This window comes from Pelodiscus sinensis, chromosome 4, assembly GCF_049634645.1.
Source record: "Pelodiscus sinensis isolate JC-2024 chromosome 4, ASM4963464v1, whole genome shotgun sequence".
Taxonomy (NCBI): domain Eukaryota; kingdom Metazoa; phylum Chordata; order Testudines; family Trionychidae; genus Pelodiscus; species Pelodiscus sinensis.
This window is the reverse complement of record NC_134714.1, coordinates 27,349,833-27,367,025: the sequence shown is the minus strand read 5'-3', so window position 1 is coordinate 27,367,025 and position 17,193 is coordinate 27,349,833. Positions and strand designations below refer to the sequence as shown.

Genomic DNA, 17,193 nt, shown 5'->3' with positions numbered 1-17,193 from the left:
GGTAGTTCCTGGACTGGCACGAGCCAGGACAGAGCACTTTCCCTTGTCAACTAATTGTGTCGTCAATACAGTTTGTATCGACGACACAATTAGTCAATTACCCGTCTTTTAACATCCTTACTTCTGAAAGACAAAGGAGGCATCACTGATCTGCAGGAAGGTCATGGCTAAATTAATCCAGCCAGACCTTCATAAGCTTTTAGTGAGAAAACAGTTTTTGCCTTTAAGTTACCTAACTTAGCAAGTTTAAGTGATTAGTTTGAGTGATTAGTTATCTTTTTATTTCTTTTGTAACCAATTCTGACTTTTATGCCTTATTACTTATAATCATTTAAAATCTTTCTGTAGTTAATAAGCTTGTTTTATTGTTTTATATAAACCAATGTCTGCTTGGATTGAAGAGCTGGGAACCTACACTTGAGATAACAGGGACTGTGCATATCATATTCCACTGACAAAATGACAGACTTTATAGAAGCTTATATTGTCCAGTGAGTGCTGGGCAGCACAAGAGGTACATTTCTGGTGGAACGACTGGGAATTTGCAACTGTCCCCCTGTATGTAATTTATCAGTCACTGGCCAGAGCATTTATGTAATATAGCTGGGGGTGATTTCGCATGCTACAAGTGTGTGTGAACTAGTCAGGAGTGGTGGTTCTCACAGCAAAGCAGCGTAAAAGGAACTCTATGCTGGAATATTGAGAGGGCACAGCTGTCCAGATTGTAACCTACAGAATGTCAGTCCGATTAGATGCATTGGTGGTATCTTCTGGCCTTCAAATCTACCTTATGGCTTGCCTTTTCTAGACAATCCCCAGTGGGAGCTGGAATAGATCAAACAAGGAGGCTCCCTATCACGCCAGGTGCCCCTGCTCCACTTCTGGAAACATGACTAGATCATGGTGGATATCACTAAGGACAGGCACTTACTCCAGCAGATGATGGTTAGTGAAGATGTCCCGTAGTAAGAGACAGTCAGTAAAGGGATTTAGGAAGGTAATCTGTTACATCATTCTGAGGTCTATAAAGAGTGGGAACTACAAGTTTATTGGTGTGTCTGTGCTAGAAGTTACCAAGGCCCTAGGAAAGCCTGAAGTCAGTTAGCTGTTGAGCCCTTGTGATGGTCTGCAGTTGGCTGCCACGGAAATGACCTCTTTTTCCATCCACCTGTATGCTACCACAAGAGCTGTTGGATTCTGGATGGGGGGGAGCCAAAGCAAAGCCAGAGCTCTCATCTTCTGCCCATACCAATGAATGCAGGAGCCAAAGCCAAAGGAATCACCCAGTGAGATTGGGAGTAGGCAGGCAAAGGCTGCTCACAAAGGTAAAAGATGCAATATTTCACTATTAGAAAAAGCCACCAAGGAGTTGAACACTAAGCTTATAGCGCTTTATCACTGCGAGAGATGGGAAAAGGGCTGCCACAAATGCACAGCAGATGTAAATCAAAGCAAAGGAAGGGCAAGAAGGCTAATTGGCCAAAAATACAGATCCCTTAGATAAAAGCAATAGTGATCAGCAAAGGAAGCACATGAAGAACTGAGTTATGTTGCTAAACAACTGACATAACTACAAGTAATAGTCTTATAGTTTAGTAGTAAAGCATTCAGAGTTCAATCACTATGAAACCCACAGTTTAAAATGGAAATGGTTCAAAATGTATAAATATTTGTGTTTATGACCTTTATGAGTTTGAATTCTTGTAAACGTTTTCATTTAAATTAGGTGTCTGAAATAATCTAGAATATGCATGAAAGCTCAAAGTTGGAAACACAAACCTTTGTATTGCTTTCCGATTTATTTGACTGGATTTTCACTGCAACAGACAGCATACTTAAACAGTCCACTCCGACACCATCTGAAGAAGTCCTACTGAGACCATCTTCTTCAGAAAAATAAATGGTAGGTTCTAACCAATGTGGACGTGTCGTGCTAGGAAGTCGTATTTCAGATAGAGGGACAACTCCATCCACCACACCTGTATAGAGATTGTAGCTTGGGTTATGCAGCAGAGATGTTTGTGATTTAGGTAAAGACGTTGGAAATCTGTTTACCTTTATTTGGTAATAAGATCATTTCAAGTCTCTAGCTAATTACCAGCAATTAACTGTGCCATATTATTGGCAAAATAAAAATGATAGCTCAAAAATGAGTGACAGAAAAGCTTCTGTTGTTATAGATCCTCTCTCCCTATAAATTAGTGATTGGGAAGCTGGTGAAGATCTTGACAGAGGCAGTGTCATCATCCCCAGTACGTCATCCCCTCAACTGAATAGAAGCCCTGACACCGAAATTTCCTTAATACCATTGCCACACATTTGAAGTTATATGAATAGGAAACCTTAAAACTGATAGGTCCCGCTCTTCTCCTTAGCTAGATTGGAGCTGTCATCCATAGACATTTTTGAGTCACTTTAAAGTATTTTACTTGATGACTGGAATTTAGCCAGCCAGGAAAGAACCTAACACCTACATTAGGATTTCAAGGAGTGAACACAAGAGTTGCACCACTTTGGAATTTCATGGACATTAACAAATGAGAAGGATGCTATCTGAAAAAGAGACAGCTTCTGCACATTTGAGAGTTTTGCAGGCCTGCAGCTTCAAGGGTCATTTAAAGCTACACAGATCCCAAAGCAAACATTTATTTTTCAGAGGAGTAGCCACGTTAGTCTCTAATTTTAAAAACAATGAGCAGTCCTGTGGTACCTCAGAAACTAACAAATATATTGTATCTTGAGCTCTTGTGGGTAAAACCCACTTCATCAGATAGAAACTCTAACTCATCTGATGAAGTGGGTTTTATCCACAAAAGCTCAAAATATGATATATTTGTTAGTCTCTGAGGTGCCACAGGACTGCATGTTATATTTATTTTTGTTATTTATTATTTGTATTACTACTGACCTCAGAAAACTAGGCATGGACCAGCACCCCGTTCTGCTACATGCTGTACACAGAATAATTGTTCCTGCCCTAAATAGCCTCTATTTGACTATTAACTGACCTTTACACAAATATACATCCACTAACATTTTAAATTCCTACCTTGATGATATAAACTGAGACTGCCAGAATGAAGACAGATGTAATGTTTGTCTTCAAAACCTTCATATTTAGTCACGCAGAATAATGAACCACTGCTGAACTCAAACCAGAATTCACCACGCTTGCCTTCCAGAATATTCCCGCCATCCTGCTAAAGAAAAAAAAATCAGAAACATATTGCTGCTTGAGAAATTTTTGTTGCTGCTTAGGACAGTGCAATATAATGTGACACTTGCTATCACACAATCTCCTCGCCTGGTATTTAAATTTCCTAACAACAAATATGAATAAAAAATGTTTAAACATAATATCGTAGTCAGATGCACCTTTAACCACATAATTAAGATAGCAATACTCTAATATCTCAAAGACACTCCCATGACTCCTTGTGGAATCATATTTGTACAACAAAACTGCTAATAAAATTCCTCTCAACGTAACAAAATACATTATAGCTCTAAGTTAACCTATGACTCAGCACAATATTTTCCATTACTGGTACCTTACCTTTACATCTGTGAATACTGACACTAATCCATGATTAACATTTAAAAGAACAGAGAGAGAGCTCTGTGTGTTCTTGTTTTGCAATTCAAGTTTTTTTTTCCTACGTGAACGATAGTTTGGATCAACTGTGGAATAATATTGTAGAGTTTCCTCTTCAGATCCACTCTCATCATCTACAAGAAAACAGCAACAAAATATCTAGATGAGACAATACAAAAGTTATCAACGAAAATTACATATTTTTTACCTTCAATAAAATACAGTTTCACAGCAGTATTTTTGACTAACATTCTATCCACATCAAAACATTTATATAGCGTACAAAGAAACATATAAATGATCTCTTTATTTTATATCTTCAAGTCTTCCGCTTAAAAGCTTAACAGTCTTGGCCGACTTCTTGTTTTAGAGGATTAACAACATACATTACCATAATGTATTGTAGATCTGAATTGACTAAAGCTGTCTTTACTGAAAGTATTGATCAGTTGGCTGGCCACTGAGAGTCCACCACCATATGAAATATTCTCAAATGTTTCTACAGGTGATGGAGCTGTGGGTTCCCATAATAATAAGTCATTGCTGATCCTAGAAAAAGCATATTTTTGTTGCATTATTAAACATTTGATTATATTTCCACTTGAATAAAAACTAATTAATGTGCAATAATCCTGTAACAGATTTCATACAAGATAATCTGCATAAGAATGAGATGAGTTCAAGAGCATAAATAGCAGTAACGTATATTTTAGTGAGCAAAGAGATGCTAATAATCAGCTACTTAGATTTTTTACAAAGCTCTGATTATTTATTATATGTTAAGCATTAGACTGTGTAGCTAATTCAATGGATTTGCCAAAGAAAATTACTCTGGTTGCCTCATGGATGCTAAAGAAATTCACAAAATGCGCACACTAGATTTCTTGGGTTAAAACAATCTTTTGGGAAATCTGAGTAAAAGTTTTACTTGAAGTGGAATTGACTTCCTCAAACTTGTCCAATGAGAGTTCTGAAGGAACATGAGTGCTTAATTAGTAGCTGAAATGTCTCTCATAGAAATCTAAGTCAGGTTTCTTAGGAATAGCTGAGACCAAAAAAAGACAGGATCTCACATTTTTCCAGGCTAGGATTATAGCAATTTAGTACGAGTACATGCATATTGATTAGAAACTGAACAAAATTTTGATTTTTTATTTCTCTATATACTTGAGTGTTGATTTCTATATCAACTTCTCTGATTCATTTCTCCTTTACTATTTTTCTATGTTTTTAGATTGTACATTACTGCTGTTAAGATTGTAAACAGTCATTTTTTTCTTTTCCCTGACTTATCAAATCTGCTTTATTTAAACTATATATATGCACACAGAAGGGGAGGGGAAAATAATGTAATACAACAATTTCTGAAGCAGAATTCAGATAGATCATGGCAATTGTAAGCACTTAAAACAAAGACTCATCTGATGGAAACAAAAGACTTTTCTGTTTTATTCTCAATAGAAAAGATCTGTCAAACTGTCTGAGTGGCTGGCTGCTCAAGTAGGGACCAAAGAGGAGACTTAATTGCATTTCTGATAAAAATTCAGAATAACATTTATTTAGCATTTTACATTGTTATAGAGCTGTGCAAATATTATGGGAAAATTAACTGCTACTGAATAAGGCCTGATCTATGTTAGACCAGGCAAGTCGTCTTAAGGTATGCAACTCCAACTATGCAAAATACCTTAAGCCCAGTTGTAGCGGCGTCCACGCAGCTGAAGGCCAACGGGAGCAGAAGGAGTACCGGACACCAGTGGAGGCTACCCTCAGCGTTCAAACTTACAGGTAGATACTAGAACCACTAAATTAAACACTGTAAGATTGACTTTTGTAGCATCAATCTTCTTGTAAGTATAGACATGCCCTTAGTAGTTCTTATGACCAATGAATACATTAACCAGAAATACAGGTCAAACTAAACAAGCAAACTAATGCTTATACTCACCTATTGTATAGTTTCTCATAAAAATCCTTATTTGGCAGTGTTAAGTGAACATTTGGTAACATGAGTTCTAGTACATAATGAGAATTGCTGACTGCTTTATCCTGAAACTCCGACATCTCAACTGCATCACCTGGCATCACCATCTGAAAACAAAACAAAACAACAAACATCACACACACAATCTCAACTTGTTGAAGGTTTTCTGGAAGTTGCATATAAGCCAGAAATACTACATTATAGTAAACTTCTGATAATCCGGCACCTTTGGGACCCAGGTGGTGCCGGATTATTGGATATGCCAGACTATAAAGAGGTACTCCAGCGGGGGGGCTGTGACGGGTCTGCCAGGACCTGCACAGCCTCTGGCGGGGGTAGAGGCTCGGCAGAGAACAGCGCGGCGAGGGCTGAAACCTCCGCCATTTTGCAGGGAGGCAAAACCTGCAAGCGGCGGCGGCAAAGAGGGGGCAAGAGGCAGGCAGCTGCTTCAAGAAGTTGCTAGTCAATTACACTAGCACCGCTCTTTTGATCCTGGACTATGGGGAGTCTACTGGTAAAAGCATCAGGAACAGGGAGGGGAGAAGATCTCTTGTCAGTTTCAGCAGCAGCCTGTCACCTGCGGATCCACCCATTCCCGCAGCCCCCTGCCCTCTCCCCTCCCACTCTTCTCCCCCCGCACCAGAGGCAGTAGAGGAAAGATAAATTGCAAGCCTGTCACCTGGGGATCCAGCGGGCAGTAGTGTAATTGATTATCAACTTCTTGAAGAAGCTGCCTGCCTCTCGCCCCTTCCCTGCCGCTGCCGCTTGCAGGCTTTGCCTCCCTGCAAAACAGTGGAGGGTTCGGCCCTCACCACGTCCCCCTGCCCTCCGCTCCACCCCCCGCCTGCCCCTGCCCCTGCCCCTGCCCCTGCCCCTGACAGAGGCAGTAGAGGAAAGATAAACTGGGAGCCTGTCACCTGCGGATCCACCCGGTGGTAGTGTAATTGACTAGCAACTTCTTGAAGCAGCTGCCAGAGCACTTCCGGGTTCTAGTTGGTGCCAGACTATCGGGAGTGCCAGACCACTGGATACCGGACAATTGGAGTTTTACTGTAATTTGTATCTACAATGATTCTGTTAACAATAAAACTTTCGTCACCTCTTCATTTTCAAACATGACCCTACGAGAGGAAAAAGGAGATGGCTCTGGCCTTCTGAGATCACAGACATCTTTAAGAGAATGAGATCCTCCTTCCTCTTCCTCTTGAAAGTTTCCATCACCCTCTTCTTCTTCAGCTGCTATCCTTTCAAGAATTGAGTGCACAGCCAATGGGTTTATTTTCAGTACAATCCTGATATTGAAAAAAGGAAACAGAATAAATTAAGTATATATTCTGAAAAATATTACAACAGACATTCATTGGAGATGTGTATGTGCCTTTTTTTATCAGTTAGCCTAGGAGAGTGCATTTATTCATATATTATGTATAAACTAACACATTAGATGTTCAAATTGTTACATTGTCAACATGTACTATTGTAAACTTCCACCCAAAAAAGTGTGATTCCATTACACTGTCTGACATAAATCCATGAAAAACTGGATAGTCAGAATTTGGATTGAAATCACGTCTTCAATTTATGTAGCTACATAGTTTGGGACTTTATATTACAGATAGCACAAGCATCTAACCAAATGGCATGAGCTTCTAATGTTTCCCAAACATTAAACAACTTTTTATGTGACATGATATATAGTATCCAAGCTCAAGAAGAAGTTCAGTACTAGCTCAAATTTTCTGATTTTGCATCAGTACCCTAAAGTGAAAATTTAACACACAAAATTAATTTTTAACTTTTAAGAGTATAATAAATTCAAAAGTTGGAGAAAAAGTAAAATGAACATGAACTGTATGCAGATGGAAGAACTGTTTAAACTTTTACTCAAATCAAAAATTAAAAGCAATAATAGCATCTGGCTTTACCATCATGCATTCCTACAGCCCAGGACCATCACATGTTCAGCTGAGCTAGGAAAAGACAACAGGTATTTGTTGTGCAGTTATACAGTTGTGCTTCCCTGCCACATGGGGCTTTTGTGATGCCTGCTGACAAGCAACCCTCTCTTCCTCCCACTGTCTCGACGCTCTGTGCAGAAACTCAGCCAGGAAGAGAGTAACACTGTACGGGCAGCACAAGGCAAGGGGTCCAATACTGACTCCAGTCTCCTTCATCCTTTAGCTTACTAAATCAGGGTCACCTCTCCTTCTACCAAAACTCACACCCCTTGTACCTCAGCAGCCCTACACACCACAATATCTACTTGTCTCTTAAGAGTTCTGGTGAAAATACTCCATGCATTCGAGTAATGAGCCATCCATCCACAAGCACCATTAATAAAGGTCTATGTTATTTCTGAATGATAAGATTTCTTCATCTCTAGGTTCTATTCAATCATAGAACTCAATAATGACATTCTTATTTTCTGTACATATATGTATCCCAGTGTCTGAGATTTTCACTCCAAGCATCTGACAAAATGGTTTTGACCCACAATAGCTTATATACAAAAAATCTGTTAGTCTTTAGTGTGCCATAGGACTCCTGGTTGATTTTGCAGATACAAACTAACACGATTAGTCTTCTGAGACATATTCTTCCTTTGTGCCTGATGTTGAAAGTAGCCATCTCATGAACTGTTTATTTATATAAGTTATTAGAGAAAGTGTTGCTTTGAAAAAGAATTATGATGAAAAATTAAAGCTATTTTACCGTGGCCAATCAAAGTTGTCAGATGATATCATGTCTCCATCTATGCTACTGGACACTTGAAAGAATTTTATTGAAGATTCTGCTTTATCTTCTTCAAATAAGCCTTAAATAAGAGAAAAGTTCACAGAAATATAAAAAATACACAAGTTGGAATTTCTCTGCAGGTATATCTGAATAGAACCCTGCTCCATGATTTTAACTATTTTGAAGCTAGCGCTTTTACAACCTTGGTATCTAGCAATACCAGTAAAATAAGTTGAAATTTAAGTATCTCTTTTTTTTTTCCTAACAAAAAAAAAAAACAAAAACAAACAAAAAAGTCTCTAGAGAGTAAACTGCAACCATTTTCAGAAGACTTTTCTAGGTACAGGGTGAAACTCCCTAATCCTCTAACTTGGCACCCACTAACCAGGAGCAGAGGTGTCTACACTGCAAGGTAAGCCCAGGGTTCAAAGACATGCTCAAATCTAACCCCACTTCTGTCTCCACACAAATCATGCTAACATAGGTTTTGACCCAGGGTCCCAGGACCATGCCTCTCAGGTGTGAAGGGTCTGAGCCAGGGTTCAAACCCAATTGCTTTGCGATATAGATACATCCCACTGGACCCATATTCTTGGAATCTTCCAAAAGTATCACACATTCCCATTGACCAACTTTCTTTGCCCTCTGGATAGTCAAGTCTGGCTGACTGTCAAGATTTCTCCCTTTGCCCCTGAAACAAATGGTTACAGTGGTCACATTTTGAGAAGGTGACGGTATGAATAGTTGGACTGAAGTTCACATTATACAATGTCAACACTGGAGCCTCAGGATAGAATTCATGGTTTAACAATTGCTAACCTAGGGTTATAAATCAATGTATATGCTCAAGCACTATGTTAAACTCAGGGTCTGTTAAATCAAGTTTTACTAACCAAGGGCTTACACTGAAATGTGGACAAAAAAAAGGCAGTGATCAGGTATTTCAGAGTAGCATGAAGGACGCATTATTGTCTCATTTATTTTGCCACAAAATTTTTGCAATCTAGCTTCTTGGCTTACAGAAGTGCAGTTCCTCCATTTTAGAAGTGATGGCACAGGAACCAATTCCTATCAACTTGAGACTGATATTCTGGATTTGCTCTGTCTAGTAGTATTGTTTCTTCTAAAGTGTGGTTCAGAATTAATGCAAATCCCCCCAAAAGTTTTTTCCATTATTTAAATAAGCTTTTGAAAGCTTTATATGCAACTATAGGGACTAATTCTTCAGTGAAAATCAACCCAAAGTAATTTTGCTGTTCCCAATGAGTTTAGGAAATTCTACACTTTTCCCTTAAAGACTTTAAGATTTTAAGTGACCAAACTAAATTATGCAGAAACACTATTTTAACTTTAGTAAGCTTTTGCCTCTATTGGTATATTTCAGCTAGAACCAGAACCCTTAATTATATAATACAACTAAAAACTTTAAACACAGAGCTTAATTACCTGGGATTCTGATTCAGTTTTGTACTATGCTAAGAGAATCTAAATCTAAGCATATTTATTAGAAAAATACAGAAACTGAAGTAACACTGATAAAATTGGTCCTAAGTGCAAAATGGAAGTTGAATTTGCAAAAGTTCTGTTAAACACTGCAAAATCTCTTTGTCAACCAAAAGGCTGACAATGGGAAAGTATACTTAGAAGTAATATAACATTTGTACTTCTTACCTGCTAATTCTTTGAAGGTAAGCTCTAATTTAACTTGCTCTGGAGTTGAACCTCCTATAAATTCAGTTTTGAATTCCATATCTGTGAATTCAAGATGAAGGATTTCCTTCTGAAGTGATTTCTTAAACCATGGTCCTCTTTCCTGATCTGATCGTAGGTCAGGTATAGGGAAACGAACAGAAAGATCTAATGCTGGTGAAATGACTTGCACAGAAACCCTGCAGTTTGCAGGTGTACGTGAATCATCCAGAAAAACTTCAGTAAATGCCTTGTGCTAAAAAATATAAGATGAAAAACAAACTAGAGAAGCAGCATTAATTAGAGAAGCAGCAAACTTTACAATATGAAAGCAATTACTGAAATGATACAATGGTTGTAATAGGTAAACCTGCATTTTTAATACGATTTCATACAGTACTGTGCATGACCTATAAATTAATCTGGGTCACCCATATTTTTTTCTAAGATCTTTAGAACAGGTACTGTCAAGCTTCTATATTTAATCAGGATTGAAAAATAAAATAAAGTATTCAAGACAGAGCTACTATATAGGAATGCAGAGCTGTTTCTAGGTTCTCATTATTGGAAGGTCAAATGGTATTTTGGGACTCTTGCATTAAAAACAAAACAAACAAACAAAAACAAAAAACCCAACAACCTTCCAAGAGACTAAGAGGTAAAGTCCTGGAAAATCTTGGATTTTAAAAGTTATAGTCAAATTTGACTAATGTGTTAATATTTCATTATTATTCAGTATTTCCAGGCCTATCACTATGCACATAAATTAATTTCACTGGTCACTGGTCACTCACCAGACTAATGTGTTTGTTGTAAGATGTGTACATGTGAGATGCCATCATCTCTACAGTGGTTAGTTTCTGTGGCTGAAGCAAAGAATTTAGTCTGTCTACAATACTGATATCCAGTTCACAAAATACTGGACTTAACTTGATTTGTAATTCCGCTTTCTGTGGAACACAGCTCAGTCTTCCTTGACTACCCTGCAAAAATAAGTACATTAATATTCTCAATGAATCACTGTAAAGTAAGTTATAAAAACAAAAGATTCTTGCAATATACATCTTTCTATACAACTACCAAAGTAGTAAGTTTACCTTTAAAGATTACAAAAACCATTATGCTACAGTATAATGCAACAGGGCAGTGAAGTGGGTTTTTTTCAAACCTTACCTGAGGTCCTCTGTTATCTGTGTGCTTATAATGGAGCTGAAGGCATGGAAGAGGATGTGTATCATTTCCATTTTCAGAATGAAATGTTAGGAGCTTGAAAATTAAAAAAAAAAATTAATAGATGCAAAACAAACAAAAGAACTAGAGAGCAGTAAAAGGCACAGTATACCTAAAAAGCGCCACAAATGGCCCTGCCTAAGATGCCAGCAAATTCTGTGTTCAGCTGCTTGTCTGACAGTCAAAGATCCAGTAAACAAAAAAAACAAAAACAAAAAAACACAACTTCTGATTCAGACTAGCAAAACTGCCCAGAAGGTCCTGAGCCTCACATACCATATTTGAGAGGACCGAGGAAGTAATCAATAAGCACAGATACAGCTGGAGCAGATGGACTATAGCACCTAAACGACAACAACTAGGGCCACCATCACAAATCCAACATCACAGCCTCATCTCAATTTCAGCATGAGATGCGTGAAGAGAAAAAACCTAAGAAAACCTGCCCAGTTCAACAGGGTGGGAAACAGCCCTATCTTTGAAAATTTTCAACCTAATTTTAAAAACAACTCCTTTTGCTTCACACACACATAACATTAGAGAAAGTTACATACTTCACCAGGGGCAGGCAAAATACAGCCCACAGACTGGATCTGGCCTACCAAATATTCAGATTCAGTCTTTATGGCCCAGCGGGGACCCTGAGACAGGCTCCTTGCATGCTGCAGTCCCACATGCTGCTCAAAGTAGCCAGGGACCAGTATACGTTTGTCTGTGCAGCGCACTCCTAGGGGAGAGGGGAACTCCTCGCCCTGCCTCCACCCCGGCACTGTCCTCGCAGCCTCCTAATGACTGGACCAATGTGAGCTGGCAAGGGCAGAGCTAGTGGGCACATGTAGCACATGGAGACAGGATGCTCGCTTTCCCCAAGCAGTGCACAGACACATGCTGGACCGAGCAGCCAGCCATTTTGAGCAGCGTGTGGTGCCGCAGCACCCAGGAAGCCTAAGACACCAGCCGGGGACCATCTATGGTAAGTGTCTCACAACCAGAGCCTGAACCGATACCCTCTCCCATATCCCAGCCCAAGATTGCAACCCCCTCCTACACTCAAGCACTCTGCACCCTTCCTACACTCCTGTATCCAAACTCCCTCCCTGCTCCTGACCACCCTGCACCCCAAACCCCTGCTCAAGTCACAACCTCCTCCTGCATCCAGGCCTTGCACTACTGCTGCTCCCCAATCCCATCTCAGGTCAGAACCCCCTCCTGAACCCAAACTCCCTCATCTCCTCCTGCACCCCAAACTCCTACCCAGAGCTCCATCCTGTACCCAAATTGTGTCCCAAACCTCACACCTTCTCCATTAATACTGTAGAAAAGTGTGGCCACTAGCCACTTACCAAATTCCTGGAATGACCATCCATCAAAAATTATTGCCCAACCCTGTACTTGACCCTTTGGTGAAAAGGAAAGAGGTCACTCTAGCTCATTCTCTGAGTTTTCAATTAAGGTTTAAGTCACATTTTAATGCTACCCAATCACTACAAAAATACAATAAATTAGTAATTTTAACATTTCCGATTCTAAGAGTAACCTAGGATTTCCCTTCTGAAAACCTCTTCTGTCAACATTTTGTTCATTGGCTAACATCACTTGCATAGCCAACAACAGTTACTAACAACAATAACTTTAATTACCTCTGTATAGTGAGGTTGACTGGAGCAAGAGTCAGTAGAGAAAAGACATTCCAATAGTTCCATATGCCCAATGGACAAATCTGTACTTAAGCATCGAGAAGCAGATTTTTGTCTTTGTTCATAAGAGACTTTGATGCCAGTACCTATAAATCTGTTATGGGAAATAAAAAGTATAAATATGTATAAAATGGATAACTGTAATCACGTTATGTATAAAATGGGCAGCGGTAATCACTTTGAAATTTCAGAAACACTTGAGATATGTGTGTGTGAGTACATATATAGTAGGGCTGTCAGCTGATTAAAAAATGAATTGTAATTAATCACACTATTAAACAAGAATAGAATACCACTTATTTAAATATTTTTTGGTGTTTTCTAAATTTTCAAATAGATTTCAATTTCGCGATAAAAAATAAAGCGAGCACTGCACATTTTGTATTATAAATATTTGCACTGTAAAAAGCAAAATACATATTTTCAATTCACCTAATACAACTACTGTAGTGCAATCTCTATTATGAAAGTTGAGTTTAAAAATGTAGTATATTTAAAAAACAGCATTAAAAATAAAATCATGTAAAACTTTAGAGCTTAAAAGTCAACTCAGTCCTACTTCTTGTTTGTCTGAGTGATTGACTGAACAAGTTTATTCATATTTCTGGGAGATAATGCTGCCTGCCTCTTATTTACAATTTCACCTGAAAATAAGAACAGGCCTTCACAGAGCACTGTTGTAGCCAGTACTGAAAGATATTTACAGGCCACATGCACTAAGGATTCATACATCCCTTCAGTCTTCAACCACCATTTTAGTGGATATATGGCCATGCGGATGACTGCTTCTGCCTGATAATGATTCAAAGTCAGTGAGGAACAATACATGTTTCATATTCTTTATCAGAGTCAGATGCCACCATTTTCTTTTTTGTTAATGTGGGTTCTATAACTTCTGCATTGGAGTGTTGCTCTTTTAAGACTTCTGAAAGCAGGCTCCAGACCTCATCCCTCTCAGATTTTGGAAGGCACTTGAGAGTCTCAAATCTTGGTTTGAGTACTATAGATTTCTTTAAAATCTCACATTGGTACCTTTTTTACATTTTGTCAAATCTATAGTGAAAGTGCTCTTCAAACGAACAACACGTGCTGGGTCATCATCCAAGATTGCTGCAACATGTAATGCATAGCAGAATGTGGGTAAAACACAGCACAAGGCATACAATTCTCTCCCAAGGAATTCAGAAACAAATTTAATTACCACATTTTTAATGAGCATTATTAGCATGGAAGCATGCCTTCTGGAATGGTGGACAAGCATTGAAGGGTCATTTAAATGTTTAGCATATTTGGCTGTGACAGATTGCTGGCTAAAACAGAGCTCTGCGACTACAGCTTGGCTGAAAAGGGCAATGGAAGCCAGCAGAGCAAGCCCATGCCTGAGGGGCTAATGGGAAGCAGCTGTGGGCCTCCTTAGCTAGAGGGTGGCTGAGTGTGCTCCCCAGTCAGAAGGAGAGGCTAGCGGAGTTTGCTGGGAACAAAGCTCTGTAAATAGAAGATGGTAGGAAGTTGGCACAGACAATAAAAGGCATGGGTGATTGCCCCAGAAAGGGTCTCTGGTTGATTTGTGGCCAAAGAAGGGGACCCAGAGCGAGAGGCCTGGGTGAGGACCTTGCCACATGGCACATAAACACTTGTTTTCACTTTTAGGTAACATTGTAGGTAACAAGTGGGCAACACTATCTCCCGTAAATGTAAACAAACTTGTTTGTCTTAGCAATTGGCTGAACAAGAAGTAGGACTCAGTGAACTTGTAGGTTCTAAAGCTTTACATTGTTTTGGTTTTGAGTGGTTATGTAACAAAAAATAAATCTACATTTGTAAACTGCACTTTCACCAAAAAGAGATTGCACTACAGTACTTGTAAGAGGTGAACTGAAAAATACTATTTCTTTTGGTTTATCATTTTAAAAATTTATAATCAAGAAAGAACTTTTGTATTCTGTGTTGTGACTGAAATCAACACATTTGAAAACCAGAAGATTTACTCGGTCTTGTTTGAGTCCTTAACTCAAATAAGTTTGGTTTTTTTTTCATTTAAGTCATTGTTCTGGGGTGGGGTTGGGGATGAGGGGTTCAGTACGCAGGCTGTCCAAAGGACAGCAGACTACCTGAGCCCTCTCTCACTGCGGCAACATAGGGCCAGGTGAGAAGCACCAGTCCATGACCACTTCAGTGGTCACAGCCAGGGGAGGGGTTCATGTCCCCTGGCTGGGGGACAGAAACACAGAAACAAATGGACACACAAACCGACAAACTCTCTGAAATATATATAGTAGATAGCTGACCCTTTCTCCAGCCCTGCCCTCTACTGGTCCAATGGGATTATAGCAGTCCTGCTTCCCATCTCTGGTTCCTTGCTGCTCCAGTTGTCATTCTACAGGATGACTGTCCCTCCTACCAGACCCCTCCCTTTCCATTTTATGAGAAAGGGTCTAATTCCATGCACATCCCATTGTCCTGGCACAACCAAATCTTTATCTTGCTTTAAGTTATGATAAGCAGAAGTTGCATACCAAATTTGATGGACCTAGTTCTTACCAATTAGGAGGAGTTCTTGAAAAAATGGACTCACAAATGGACAGACAGATGCACATTTCTAAAATATATAGTAAGATATAGGAAAATATCCAAAATATTTAATACATTTCCATTGGTATTCTATTTAACAGTGTGATTAATTTTTTTCTGAGTTAACTGCATGAATTAACTGAAATTGATAATCCATATATATTATATATCTGCTATAAAGAAATACATTTTACAGTGATAGTCAGACTGAGGCATGGGAGCTGCAAATGGCTCTTTAATGCATCTCCTGGTGCTCTTTGAAGCACATGATTGTAAATCTTTGTGCAATTTCATTATTAACCAGTGTAAGATATTAGCCAAACAAGATGCTTTAACTGTTATTAACCACCTGTAGAATATTTGGTCAAGAGAGTTATTTTGCTATGAGAACAATATATATAAAATAGCAAATGAAACCATGAATTCACACTACTATGCCTCTTTTGGGTGGTGTTGCTTGTTAATTTGACTCCTGAACCACTGAGGTCTGAGTATCATTGCATTAGTACTTACAATAGGCTCTGCCTTTAGGAACCTAGGATAACAGAATCCACCTATTTTCCTATTCTGTTTTCAACTGTGATCAAAGTCTAATGATTCACAGGAACACATAAAATCTCTACAGTGCACATACTATAATTTGGCATCTGACGAAGTGGGTCTTTGCCCACGAAAGCTTATGCTCCAACACTTCGGTTAGTCTATAAGGTTCCACAGAACTCGTTGCCGCTTTTATAATTTGGCAAGATTGGAAAAACTGGATCTCGATTCCCTGTTCACTTTTTTCTGTGCCCCAACAGCCATCTCATTTAGCACTAAAAAGAAAACCAAACTCAAAACAACAGATTGCATGTACAATAAGGTTGCTCTATAAACTATATCTATTTCTTAAAGATGCCGCAGAAAACGGAGAAAATCCTGATTTATACTCAGGACTGTGTGTGTTCGATTGCAAAACCTGCATCTGTTTTGATTTATCTTGGTGTAAAGAGATTTAGGATGAGTTGTACACACATAGTTCCCTCTTTTCTTTTTTTTTTTTTTTTAAATATTACATTTTGGAACTAAAACTGTCCAAAACTATTTTAACATCTAATGAAAAAAACAAATTTCTAGTACTTCAAATATAGTATGTATGGTTCCAAATATTTATGGCCATAAACCTAAACTGTCAAACTTGCTTTAAAATATTTGGTTGTTTGTTGTATTAGTTAATAGGCAAAGTTGTACCTAAGGTGGTCATGAGAACAAGCCTCTGCAAATACTTCTCGGAAGGACAGAAAATCTTCTGTTGAAAACTTAACTGGATCAATCTTTTCTATTCGGGTAAAGAAATCCAATGCCATTGGTGTCAGTGGGTTAAGGTTCAGTGATGTTTCAGGTGGTGGAAGAGGGTCAATGTGAAGTACAGATACCGAGAAAGTGCCCAGTGCCAGTCTAAAAAGAAGTTCAGGCCTAGATTCATCCATTGAAACAGATCTGGATGGAAGGGCTGAAATATAAAATTAAATTACATTTCTCACTAAAAGCCTGCACAGTTTTTACATTTATGAACATAGCCTTAAGAAATACATAAATGTCAAACTACAGATACTACGGAAATCACAATAAGGATAATCTAATACATTGGAATATATTACATTGAGACAATTTAATTATAGAAGATTTACACTCTTTGTAGAACTACTCAA

General features: G+C 38.6%; 1 protein-coding gene across 3 annotated transcripts in view; it reads right to left on the bottom strand.

Annotated features, from left to right (window-relative positions):
* ATG2B (autophagy related 2B) overlaps positions 1–17,193 on the bottom strand; it is a 91,261-nt gene that overhangs the window by 44,814 nt on the left and 29,254 nt on the right. For 2 of the 3 annotated variants that reach the window (XM_006133706.4, XM_025189917.2), the window contains exons 11-22: positions 16,733–16,994; positions 12,875–13,025; positions 11,178–11,270; positions 10,799–10,987; positions 9,987–10,260; positions 8,292–8,394; positions 6,679–6,871; positions 5,544–5,686; positions 3,987–4,144; positions 3,557–3,729; positions 3,050–3,200; positions 1,780–1,979 (exon numbers count right to left, since the gene is read on the bottom strand). In XM_006133706.4, coding sequence (XP_006133768.1) covers positions 1,780–1,979; positions 3,050–3,200; positions 3,557–3,729; positions 3,987–4,144; positions 5,544–5,686; positions 6,679–6,871; positions 8,292–8,394; positions 9,987–10,260; positions 10,799–10,987; positions 11,178–11,270; positions 12,875–13,025; positions 16,733–16,994 — 2,090 coding nt within the window. The remainder of the gene's footprint in view (positions 1–1,779; positions 1,980–3,049; positions 3,201–3,556; positions 3,730–3,986; positions 4,145–5,543; positions 5,687–6,678; positions 6,872–8,291; positions 8,395–9,986; positions 10,261–10,798; positions 10,988–11,177; positions 11,271–12,874; positions 13,026–16,732; positions 16,995–17,193) is intronic. The other variant, XM_025189916.2, reaches the window with a different exon arrangement.